The following is a 12171-nucleotide window of genomic DNA, read 5'->3' as shown; positions in this document are numbered from 1 at the left end:
ATATATATATATATATATATATATATATATATACAAATTTACTTATAAATATTCATAAATATTAATGTATAGTTCACTTTAAATAAGATACATAAATTTTAAAATTTACATTAAATTTTTATTTTAATATTATAAAATTAAAAATTTTAATTGTTAAAAATAATTTATTAATATTAATTGAATGATTAATGTTTCAGTAACGGCCTAGATCTAAAATCATAGTAAAAACAAGAAAATGCACAAATCTCAAACAAGGAAAAAAAAATTGTTAAAATATGACTGATAGTCAGTCAGTAATAGTGCAAGTAATAATAAGAAGGTCGAACTAACTGTCAGCCAAGACTTTCAGTACAACCTGTTTGGGACACGTATTTTACCCCCTCAAATGCTGCAAGCCGTCAAAACTCAAACTAAACTATTATACTGTTACAATAAAAAATAATCCTCTTATTAATGAAAAATAAAATAAAAAGATTCATAAACAAGGAAGAAGAAGAAACAAAAACCATGGAAAGGAAAGGAAAAGACTGAGAAATATACACACACTCACTCTCTAACACTCTTCTCACACACTCTTCGTTTTTCTCTGTGTTCATTGCGTCTTCATTCACGTTGTTCTCACTAGCTCCTTATCTACGTTTTTTTCCTTCCTCTGAATTTCGAGGTATATATATATGTGTGTGTGTGAGTAGTTAATTTTCATTTTGTAATTTTCGATTCGATTCGCTCTTTTCTCTGTGTCACTGTGCCCTAGCTTCTGCGAACGATCTGTTCTTGTTGGATCTGATTTTATTCAATTGTTCTTTGTGAAGATCTGAATGCGGTTCAGTTTTTGATCTGTTCTTTTGTTTTGCGGGAAATTTGAACGGAATTGAGGATGTGGTGGCGCCAGACGTAGTGGAAGGAGGGAGGAGTTCTGCGGCATTTGCATTTCAGCGAGGTAGCTTCTTTTGGCTTTAACTGATTTTGTCTTTTGTCTTTTTTTTTTTTTTTTTTTTTTGCTTGTGGCAGTGTGTGTTTGATGTGGACATGTTTCCTCTATAGTGTGCTGCGTTGTGAAATGTGGCATTGCAACCAGGGTTTTAAATTCCGATCGCCATCTCCTTTCTTTTCTTGATATTGCTGGAAATTACGGACAAATGCAACCGATGCGGCAAGGCAATTGAGTTACTCATAAAACCTTGATGATGCAGGAAAAATTACTGCCGCGGATTTTTTTTAAAACCTTGATTTCAATGTAAAATGGGGAACTTAGGAACTGAGATGATGGTTGGATGCTTTGGATTTCGGATGACTTAGCCTTAGTGTAAAATTTTGTGGATTGCGTGTTGATGTGGTCTAGATAGAGTGATGTTGTTGATCTTGCTGTTGCAATTGGCAGTGTGTGATTTGTTTTAAAGTAGGTTTCTCTCCGGTAAAAGTGTTTTCAAACAGTGTTTCTGTCAACTGGTTTTGCATGAGGAACCAAATGCATCTTCATCTGATGTCTATGTGAATTTCTTTTTTTGGAATTTTGGTTTTAATTTTAAGAATATGTAAATTTTCAGGCAACAAGCAAGGAGGGTAAACTGGCGTATTGGTGCAAATGTCAAAGTCTCCCTCTCATGAACCGCGACAGTCCATTTATTCTGGCTCTCTTCCTGGGTCAGTAATTTTTATTTTGTTCATCAGGAATTTATTGTTGGTGAAAGTATGATATAAAAATTTCAAATAACATTAGTGGTAATTGGTGCTAAACCTTTTAATAAATAAAAGTACTTTATGTTCTGTTCTAGAATTTAGAACCACGAGAACTTAAAGGAGAAAAAAATGAGAAGGAAAAATAAAATAGGTTTCTCCCGTAGGTTAAAATTAGTTTGTGCGTAAGTTAAATTCAACTTTTGAAGAAGCTATTATGAGTGAGTTTCTATGAAGTAGCTTATACATTAGCTAATTTTAATTTACAAAAGAATCTTTTTTCCTCTTATAAGTATTTATGTCAAAATTTATTCAAATAGAAGAAATGATTGGTTATAACTTATCTGAGTTTGGCATTACATCATTCACTTGCAAATGTGAAAATAGATATTAACAAGTTGCCACTGAATATATATGCAGGGAATTTAATGAGGCAATGCGAATGGATGATCCAGAATCTACAATGGCAACAGTTGCTAATTTTGTGGAGCAACTGCATGCCAATTTGTCATCACCGGTTGAGAAAGAAACCGTTACAGCGCACTTACTAGGTATTGCCAGGAGAAGAAAGGATGCTAGAACACTCATAGGTTCTCATGCCCAAGCCATGCCATTGTTCATAAACATTCTCAGAAATGGAACACCTCTTGCAAAAGTTAATGTTGCTTCTACTCTGAGTGTCCTGTGCAAAGATGAAGAACTGAGGTTAAAAGTACTACTTGGTGGTTGTATCCCACCATTATTGTCACTTTTAAACTATGAATCCACTGAGACCAGGAAGGCAGCCGCTGAAGCAATATATGAAGTTTCCTCAGGTGGTCTGTCTGATGATCATGTTGGTATGAAAATTTTTGTCACAGAGGGTGTAGTTCCAACCTTATGGAGTCAACTAAATCCAAAGAACAAAGAAGACAAAATTGTGGAGGGTTTTATTACTGGAGCATTAAGAAATCTTTGTGGTGACAAAGATGGCTACTGGAAAGCAACATTAGAAGCTGGAGGTGTGGATATCATAGTGGGGCTCTTGTCTTCAGACAATTCTGTTTCTCAGTCAAATGCAGCTTCTCTATTGGCACGTTTAATGCTGGCTTTCAGTGATAGTATCCCCAAAGTAATAGACTCTGGAGCAGTCAAAGCTTTACTTCAGCTTGTTGGTCCAAAAAATGACATTTCTGTTAGGGCTAGTGCTGCTGATGCCCTAGAAGCTCTCTCTTCAAAATCTACTGTGGCTAAAAAGGTCATCGTTAATGCAGATGGAATTCCAATCCTTATTGGAGCAATAGTTGCTCCTTCTAATGAGTGTATGCAAGGTGATGGTGGCCAGGCTCTACAAGAGCATGCAACTCGAGCTTTAGCCAATATCTGCGGTGGCATGTCTGCATTAATACTATATCTTGGAGAACTTTCACGTTCTCCTCGGCTTGATGCTCCAGTTGGTGATATAATTGGGGCTCTTGCTTATACACTCATGGTCTTTGAGGAAAAAGTAGGTGTTGATGAGAAACATTTTGATGCAACTCAGATAGAGGATATTCTAGTAACTCTTTTAAAGCCTCGGAACAGCAAACTGATTCAAGAGTGTGTCCTTGAGGCTATGGCCAGCCTTTATGGAAACATCTGTCTCTCAAAGTGGCTCATTCAAGCTGATTCAAAGAAGGTTCTTATTGGACTTATAACCATGGCTGCCAGTGACGTGCAAGAGTATCTGATACTTTCGTTGACAACCTTGTGTAGTGATAAGATTGGAGTATGGGAGGCCATTAAAAAGAGAGAAGGTATCCAATTACTAATATCATTGCTTGGATTATCCAGTGAGCAGCATCAAGAGTACTCAGTTCAGCTGCTAGCAATCTTAACTGATCAGGTTGATGACAGCAAGTGGGCAATCACTGCTGCTGGAGGGATTCCTCCACTGGTGCAGTTGTTGGAGACAGGATCACAGAAAGCAAGAGAGGACGCAGCAAATGTTCTGTGGAGTTTATGCTGTCACAGTGAAGATATTCGCGCTTGTGTTGAAAGTGCTGGAGCCATACCAGCATTTTTATGGCTTCTTAAGAGTGGTGGACCAAAAGGGCAGGAAGCTTCTGCTATGGCACTAACAAAGCTTGTTCGAGTAGCTGATTCTGCCACAATTAATCAGCTATTAGCATTGCTCCTGCAGGATTCTCCAAGCTCGAAAGCCCACATAATTCGAGTTTTAGGTCATGTTCTTACTATGGCTTCACAGAATGATCTCCTTGAAAAAGGTTCTGCAGCTAACAAGGGCTTGAGATCTCTAGTTCAGGTCCTCAATTCATCCAATGAGGAAACCCAAGAATATGCAGCTTCGGTTCTAGCTGATTTGTTTATCACAAGACAAGACATCTGTGATAGTCTTGCAACTGATGAGATTGTGCTTCCATGCATGAAGCTTTTGACTAGTAAAACTCAAGTTGTTGCCACTCAATCAGCTCGAGCACTAAGTGCTCTGTCTCGTCCAACAAAGAACAAGGCTGCAAATAAAATGTCTTATATTGTAGAGGGTGATGTTGAGCCACTAATCAAGTTAGCTAAAACATCATCTGTTGATGCTGCTGAAACTGCTGTTGCTGCATTGGCCAATCTTCTCTTTGATCCTTTTATTGCTTCTGAGGCTCTGGCCGAAGATGTTGTTTCAGCTTTAACTAGAGTTCTGGCAGAAGGGTCCTTGGAAGGTAAACAAAATGCATCTCGTGCACTTCATCAATTATTGAAGCATTTTCCTGTAGGTGATGTTCTTAAGGGGAGTGCTCAATGTCGTTTCACTGTGCTTGCACTTGTTGATTTGTTAAAAGCTATGGATATGGACGGAACTGATGCTGCTGATGCTTTAGAAGTAATTGCATTGCTAGCCAGGACCAAGAAAGGTATCAGCAACAATTACTCTGCATGGTCAGCTCTGGCTGAAATACCGTCAAGCTTAGAACTTCTTGTCTGCTGCCTGGCTGAGGGGCCCTCCCTTGTGCAGGACAAGGCAATTAAAATTCTATCTAGACTTTGTGGGGATCAGCCTGCTGTTCTTGGTGATTTGTTATCAACTAGTTCCAGAGCCATTGGTTCATTGGCTAATAGAATAATGAACTCCTCCAGTCTAGAAGTAAAAATTGGAGGGTCTGCCTTGCTAATTTGTGCCGCTAAGCAGAAGAAAGAGCTTTCAATTGATTCACTTGACGCTTCTGGGCATCTGAAACCATTAATATATTCTTTAGTTGAAATGATAAAGCAAAGTTTTAAGTATTCTTCATTAGAAATTGAAGTTCTCGCTTCTAAAGGTTTTATGGAGAGAAATGGTTTTCAAGAAGTTGATGAGTTTGATATTCCTGATCCTGCCACTGCCTTGGGAAGCACTATTGCGATGTGGTTGCTTTCAGTTATTGCTTCTTTCCATATAAAGAGCAAGTCCACAATTATGGAAGCTGGTGGACTTGAAGTTCTCTCGGACAAACTTGGAAGATATACTTCAAATCCACAGGTGTATTATAAATAAGCTTTCTATCAACGCTGCGTTAATCAGTTCCCTTTGTCTTCTAGATAGTCTATTCAAATTTTGTTTGATCCATATCCCAGCAAGTAGCAAATACTGAAATATGCCATCTATGCTGTGTGATTGCTTGCGTTATGCTTTCTAGAAAATATCTATTTGCAATTGGGAAATTAACTATAACTTTGAGGTCATAGGAATTGGCATTTTAGAATTCGTTATAAGTGGAGCAAGTTTTGGATAGTGTGTCATAAAAGAAGGAGATTTTGGAAGAAAGAGGTGAGCAATGAAAACAAATTGTTGTGTTCTTCATAAAAACTTTTATCATTTGATAAGTGTCACACTGAAACATGGATTTAAAGTCATTCAGAAACTTCAGTGTATAGAAAGGGTTGGGAAGGTTTTGCCAAAGAAAAAGGAAACTTAGAGTTTGAGGTTGACCAGTTTTTAGCAGGAAACGGAATTTTGGCTGGGCTTCGTGAAGATTCCAAACTAGGGGTAGCCTGAGATGGATCAACATAATATATACTGATTTATTTTTTATTAATATGAATTAATATTTTAAAATATAAGTTACTTATCTCAATTTAAAAATATGTGCTTTCTAAACTGCTATATTTTTTCAACAGCTTCTTTGAGAATTATTTTTCCTCCCTTTAAATTAATCGTTACTAATTTTATTTTAACTTGGACTTGGGCCCATTAAGCTTGAGCTTAAGACTGAATTGTAAACATAAGTAAAGAGTGAAAAGATTAACACACAATGTATATTCTGTTTTCTACTAAATTTTGGTCATATGATTGTTATTCTGTTGCTGATCTACACATCTTGATTGCCCATTTGATTTTGTCTGTTGATCATGGCATGATTTCTGTTGCTGAATTAAATAGATTTCCTACCTAACTTTTGACAGGCAGAATATGAGGATACAGAAGGAATATGGATCAATGCCTTGCTGTTGGCCATTTTATTTCAGGATACGAATGTTGTTCAGTCTCCAGTGACAATGCGCATTATACCTTCTATCACTCTTCTGCTAAGATCTGATGAAGTAATTGATAAATATTTTGCTGCCCAGGCAATGGCCAGTCTTGTTTGTAATGGCAATAAGGGAATAGATCTTGCTATTGCAAATTCTGGTGCTGTTGCTGGATTGATAACTATAATTGGGCATGTAGAGTCAGATATGCCTAATCTCATGGATTTATCAGAAGAATTTTCTTTGGTACAAAACCCTGATCAAGTTGTTTTGGATCACCTTTTTGAAATTGAAGATGTAAAGGTGGGTTCTACGGCCAGGAAATCTATACCACTCTTAGTGGATCTCCTGAGACCAATACCAGAAAGGCCTACTGCTCCACCAGTTGCTGTTAGACTTTTGATATCCATTGCAGATGGCAGTGATAGCAATAAATTAATCCTTGCTGAAGCTGGAGCTCTTGAAGCTTTGAACAAATACCTGTCCTTGAGTCCTCAAGACTCAACTGAAGCTGCTATATCTGAGTTATTGAGAATATTATTTTGCAATTCTGATCTCATTAAACATGAAGCAGCAATCAGTTCATTGAACCAACTCATAGCTGTTTTGCGTCTTGGATCAAGAACTGCTAGATACAGTGCAGCAAGAGCACTTCACGAACTTTTTGATGCTGACAACATTAGAGACTCAGAATTAGCTAAACAAGCTATTCAACCATTGGTTGATATGCTTAACACGACGTCAGGGCATGAACAGGAGGCTGCTCTCATGTCCTTGATCAAGTTAACTTCAGGAAATTCTTCAAAAGTATCTCTTCTTACTGATATGGAAGGAAACCCTCTTAAATGTCTATACAAAATACTGTCTTCTGCTTCATCCTTGGAACTGAAGAGCCATGCTGCCCAACTCTGCTTTGCCCTTTTTGCCAATAGCAAGATCAGAGCAGATCCAGTTGCCTCAGAATGCATAGAACCCCTTATATTACTGTTACAGTCTGGTTCTGAGACAGCAATAGAGTCTGGGGTTTGTGCTTTTGAGAGATTGTTGGAAGATGAACAACAGGTAGAGCTTGCAGCGGCCTACAATATTGTGGATCTCCTTGTGAGCTTAGTTTCTGGTACTAACTATCAGCTTATTGAGGCTACCGTATCTGCTCTTATCAAATTGGGCAAAGATAGGACTACAAGTAAACTGGACATGGTGAAAGCTGGCATTATTGATAATTGTCTCAAGCTACTACAATTAGCACCTAGCTCTTTATGTTCCACAATATCTGAGCTCTTTCGCATTTTAACTAATAGTAGCGCAATTGCAAGAAGTTCAGATGCTGCAGAAATTGTAGAACCTCTTTTCCATGTTTTGCTCCGTCGAGATTTCAACGTATGGGGACAGCATAGTGCATTACAAGCACTTGTAAATATATTGGAGAAACCACAAAGTCTTGCCACCTTGAAGCTTACTCCAAGCCAAGTTATTGAACCCTTAATTTCTTTTCTGGAATCCCCAACCCCAGCTATTCAGCAGCTTGGCACAGAACTATTATCTCATCTTCTTGCACAGGAACATTTTCAGCAAGATATTACAACTAAGAATGCAGTTGTGCCCCTTGTACAGCTTGCAGGAATTGGAATATTAAACTTACAGCAAACAGCTATAAAAGCATTGGAAAAAATTTCCACTAGTTGGCCAAAGGCTGTTGCTGATGCAGGAGGTATTTTTGAGCTTGCAAAGGTTATTATTCAAGAAGACCCTCAGCCACCGCATGCACTCTGGGAATCAGCTGCTTTAGTTCTCTCTAATGTATTACATTCCAATGCCGATTACTACTTTAAAGTTCCTGTGGTAGTTCTTGTAAAACTTTTGCACTCAACACTTGAGAATACAATTAGCATAGCCCTTAATGCTTTAATAGTTCATGACAGAAGTGATGCTTCAAGTGCTGAGCAGATGATGGAAGCTGGAGTTATAGAGGCTCTGTTAGACCTGTTAAGATCTCATCATTGTGAAGAAGCATCTGGCAATTTATTAGAAGCTTTATTTAACAATGTGAGAGTACGAGAGATGAAGGTGTCTAAGTATGCTATAGCGCCTTTGTCCCAGTATCTCTTGGATCCACAAACCAGATCACAGTCTGGTAAGCTTCTTGCTGCTTTAGCTTTGGGAGATCTTTCCCAGCATGAAGGACATGCTAGATCTAGTGCCTCTGTTTCTGCATGTCGGGCATTGATAAGTTTACTTGAAGATCAGCCAACTGAAGAAATGAAGGTGGTAGCTATATGTGCATTGCAAAACTTTGTCATGAACAGCAGGACAAATAGACGAGCTGTTGCAGAAGCTGGGGGCATACTGGTGATTCAAGAATTGCTGCTGTCTCCAAACACAGAAGTTGCTGCACAAGCTGCTTTACTGATCAAATTTTTGTTTTCTACACATACACTGCAAGAATATGTATCAAATGAGTTGATCAGGTCTTTGACAGGTACATCATAAATGCTCCTATTACTAATGTCCCTGCTTCACACTGATGCATACTTTTAAGCAACTACTTTTGGTATATGTTCCATGGCTCTACCCATGTCTGTTTTGCATCATCTATTAGTAGTCTTTGGTTTAACTGAATAAAATGAAATTCATTTAACTTTGCAATTTTTTCATGGATCAAGCTTATTCTTGTATGACAACCTCGTGTTAATATTCATTTAATTTACAAGGATCAGGTTTTGAGTAATAGCTGTAGAAGTTAATGGGAAATGCTTGTTATTCTAAACGTTTCTTTTATTTTTTCTGTTTGAACCAATATTATTAGACTAAGAACAGATTTCTTCAACTTGTGATTTAGCATATGTTTCATTTTGGACTTATTAGAACTAGAAAAACAATACTTTTGGTTTGTTGAGTTTCTTAGAGGCAGGCATTACCAAGTTACTCTTCATATGCATGTTTTCTCTAGTAATTAGAAATTGCCAACATGTACAAATAAATTATTCTCCATTCTATATTTGTTTCTCTCGTGGTATAAATCTTTTGTTCAGCGTAGACTTCTGCTTTTAGTTTCATTTCAGAGAAATGGAGGACCGGTAAAAACATCTTCTGTAATGTTAGAGTTAGTGAAATAGTTTTTTTACTGTATCAATCTCAAATTTGTATTGATGAGAAAAATCAATTTTCACACATATAGATATGTTGTAATTGTGATGCTTTACCAATTTTATATATATTTTACCAATTTTGTTATGCAGCTGCACTGGAAAGAGAGTTATGGTCAACTGCCACAATCAATGAAGCGGTTCTGAAGACTTTGCATGTGATATTCATGAACTTCCCTAAGCTCCACACATCTGAAGCAGCAACTCTTTGCATTCCTCATTTGGTAGGTGCACTTAAATCTGGTGGTGAAGCGGCTCAGGACTCTGTACTTGACACATTTTGCTTGCTAAGACAATCATGGTCAACTATTCCAATAGATATAGCAAAGTCCCAAGCTATGATTGCTGCCGAAGCCATCCCCATTTTGCAAATGCTCATGAAAACCTGCCCACCTAGTTTCCATGAGAGGGCAGATACTCTTCTGCACTGCTTACCAGGGTGTTTGACCGTCACAATCAAGCGTGGAAACAACCTCAGGCAAACTATGGGAAGCACTAACGCATTCTGCCGGTTAACAATAGGAAATGGTCCTCCAAAACAAACCAAGGTACATGGTTAATTTGAAAAATATGCCATTACACTAATATTATGCCTTTGCCAATGTATACCATTGAATTTCTTCAATAATTTTTAAGCTGAAACTGTTGGTCTTTTGTTTTATGCGTTCCTTTTTCTTTCTTTTCCATTTTCTTTGAGCTTTTTCTTCTACTAATTATTACAAATTTCACTTTTTACTTTTCCCATTTTTCATGTAAGTACCGTGCTGATTACAAGTGCAGTAATTTTGAATTTATTTAAAATGTTCATATATCTAGGAGCACCCTACACTTAGCATCCCTGTCATAATTTTCTACTTCTCAAATCTGGAACGACTTTAAAAGGATTCAATTTTTGATTATAGGATTTTTCACTTTAATATTGGGTGTAATTTAACTGTGAATCATTCCAGTTTTAGATGTGATGACTGCAGATTTACTTATCATCGTCCAAAATTTATTTATTATTGTTAATTGATTTGTGTGCTTTCTCTCCTAAGAATTAAACTTTATTGTACAATATTACTGATACCTTATGGTTTTTGGTTCTATTAGGTAGTGAATCATAGTACTTCTCCCGAATGGAAAGAAGGATTCACTTGGGCATTTGATGTACCTCCAAAGGGCCAAAAGCTACATATCATATGCAAAAGCAAGAATACTTTTGGGAAGGTAACTAGATATTCATTCCGTAAGTGATATACTCGTTCTCCATTTTTATGTGTGGTAACTGCACATCAGTTCCTTTTCTGAAAGGAGTAATGACTACCGTTCTTTTTATGACGTATACTGGTGTTATTTTGTTAATAACTGGAAGGATCCCTGTCTTCTGTCATAAATGTATTTCACTTTAGGGTCAAAGCAATCTTTACCCTTTTTTTCACCTTCCCTCTATCTCGACCAAGCACATACTGTAGTGCTTTAATTGCTGACTGCAAGTATTGTGCTTTTTTCTGCAGACAACTCTTGGAAGAGTCACCATTCAAATTGATAAAGTTGTATCAGAGGGGGTTTATAGTGGATTATTCAGTCTTAATCATGATGGTAACAAAGATGGTTCATCCCGAACACTTGAAATTGAGATTATATGGTCCAACAGGATCTCCAATGATGACACTTGAAAATGACACTGAGCTACTTGTCGGGTGGAAGCATAAAACGTAATCTTTAACATGCTTGAGAGATGCTGGAAATGGTTTTTCTTGTAATTATCAGCATATTTGGATGATCCAATTTTGTAGTCTGGCAGATTAAGTTGCGTCAGGTGTAAGTGTAAATTAAATTATAAATGTCTAGAGGCAAGGGTTTGAAAAAGATGCTCCCACGGTAAAGAAAAAATGTTTACAATTGTACAGGTCAGTCAACAGGTGTTAGAAACTTGAATCATAGGGAAAAAAAATGGCATTTTAATTAAATTTGTCAAAAGTCTTCTTCGTTTTTATTTTTCATTTGTATCGGTCGCTGATGTTGGGATGTACACTAGCTTCTGCTGTAAAGTGGCTCTGTTTTATGTTTGTAAGCCACAAGAGATGCTACATTGACAATATGTCACTGTCTATTTGTGTCGGGAACATGCTCTTTTTTCACCACCTTGCCCCACCCAATAAATGATTCCTTTTTTATAATTGATTCTTGGACATTGTTGTAGGTTTATAATTCATTTAATTATTCATTCTTAAATATAAATTTTACTGTTCTTTTCTTTCTTTTTCATTTTCTTTAATCAATGGTTTGGATCTTTATGCTTTTAGCTCTTGTAATTTACCTCTCAATTTGATAGTTTGCATGCCGCATTTCGGCTGTTATGTATCTATTTGGCGCTGCATCTGTAACGTTTTTGTACCAATAATGTACTGAATCTGTGAATTGTTTGGACATTATCCGAGTCTGATTAATTATAATAAGAATTAAACTGATTAATTATAAAATAAGAATTAAATATATTTTTTTGTTCCTTGTCTAAAAAGTTGTGCTTTATTTTTAAATTAAATTATAAAATATTTAATTCAAGCATTTTAGAAAATTAATTTAAAATATTGTGATAAAGAATATGTGAAAGTTGTATTATGTATCATTGTAAAATCTGTATTGTCACAGATAAAACACTCGACACAAAAATCTTTTACCTACTTTAGATAAAATACAAAAAATAAATATTTTATAATTTAATTTAAAAACAAAACACAATATTTTATAATAGTTTAGAAACCAAAAATACATTTAACATTAAAAATAATTATTAACGAAATATTTTTTATGTTCATTAAAAATCATATTAGTTTGAGATCAAACTTTACAACTGTAGGAAATTATGTTCATGGAAAAGAATAAA

At 36.3% G+C, this 12171-nt stretch overlaps 1 protein-coding gene across 2 annotated transcripts; it reads left to right on the top strand.

The window, feature by feature from the left end:
- The first annotated feature begins 494 nt into the window (after nt 1-494).
- LOC106764646 (protein CELLULOSE SYNTHASE INTERACTIVE 3) lies at nt 495-11464 on the top strand. Of its 2 annotated transcripts, none has more exons than XM_014648960.2 (8): nt 495-664; nt 877-940; nt 1548-1644; nt 2098-5167; nt 6091-8635; nt 9396-9850; nt 10395-10511; nt 10799-11464. In XM_014648960.2, the coding sequence occupies exons 3-8, from the start codon at nt 1586-1588 to the stop codon at nt 10958-10960; spliced, it is 6408 nt and encodes a 2135-aa protein (XP_014504446.1). In that variant the 5' UTR covers nt 495-664; nt 877-940; nt 1548-1585; the 3' UTR covers nt 10961-11464. The 2 variants fall into 2 exon arrangements, with proteins under 2 accessions (XP_014504446.1, XP_014504445.1); XM_014648959.2 differs by having other exon boundaries at nt 813-940.
- Nucleotides 11465-12171: the final 707 nt, after the last annotated feature.

This window comes from Vigna radiata, chromosome 6, assembly GCF_000741045.1.
Source record: "Vigna radiata var. radiata cultivar VC1973A chromosome 6, Vradiata_ver6, whole genome shotgun sequence".
Taxonomy (NCBI): Eukaryota; Viridiplantae; Streptophyta; class Magnoliopsida; order Fabales; family Fabaceae; genus Vigna; species Vigna radiata.
Note: the sequence above shows the minus strand (reverse complement) of the source record. Positions and strands in the feature narration are given on the sequence as shown.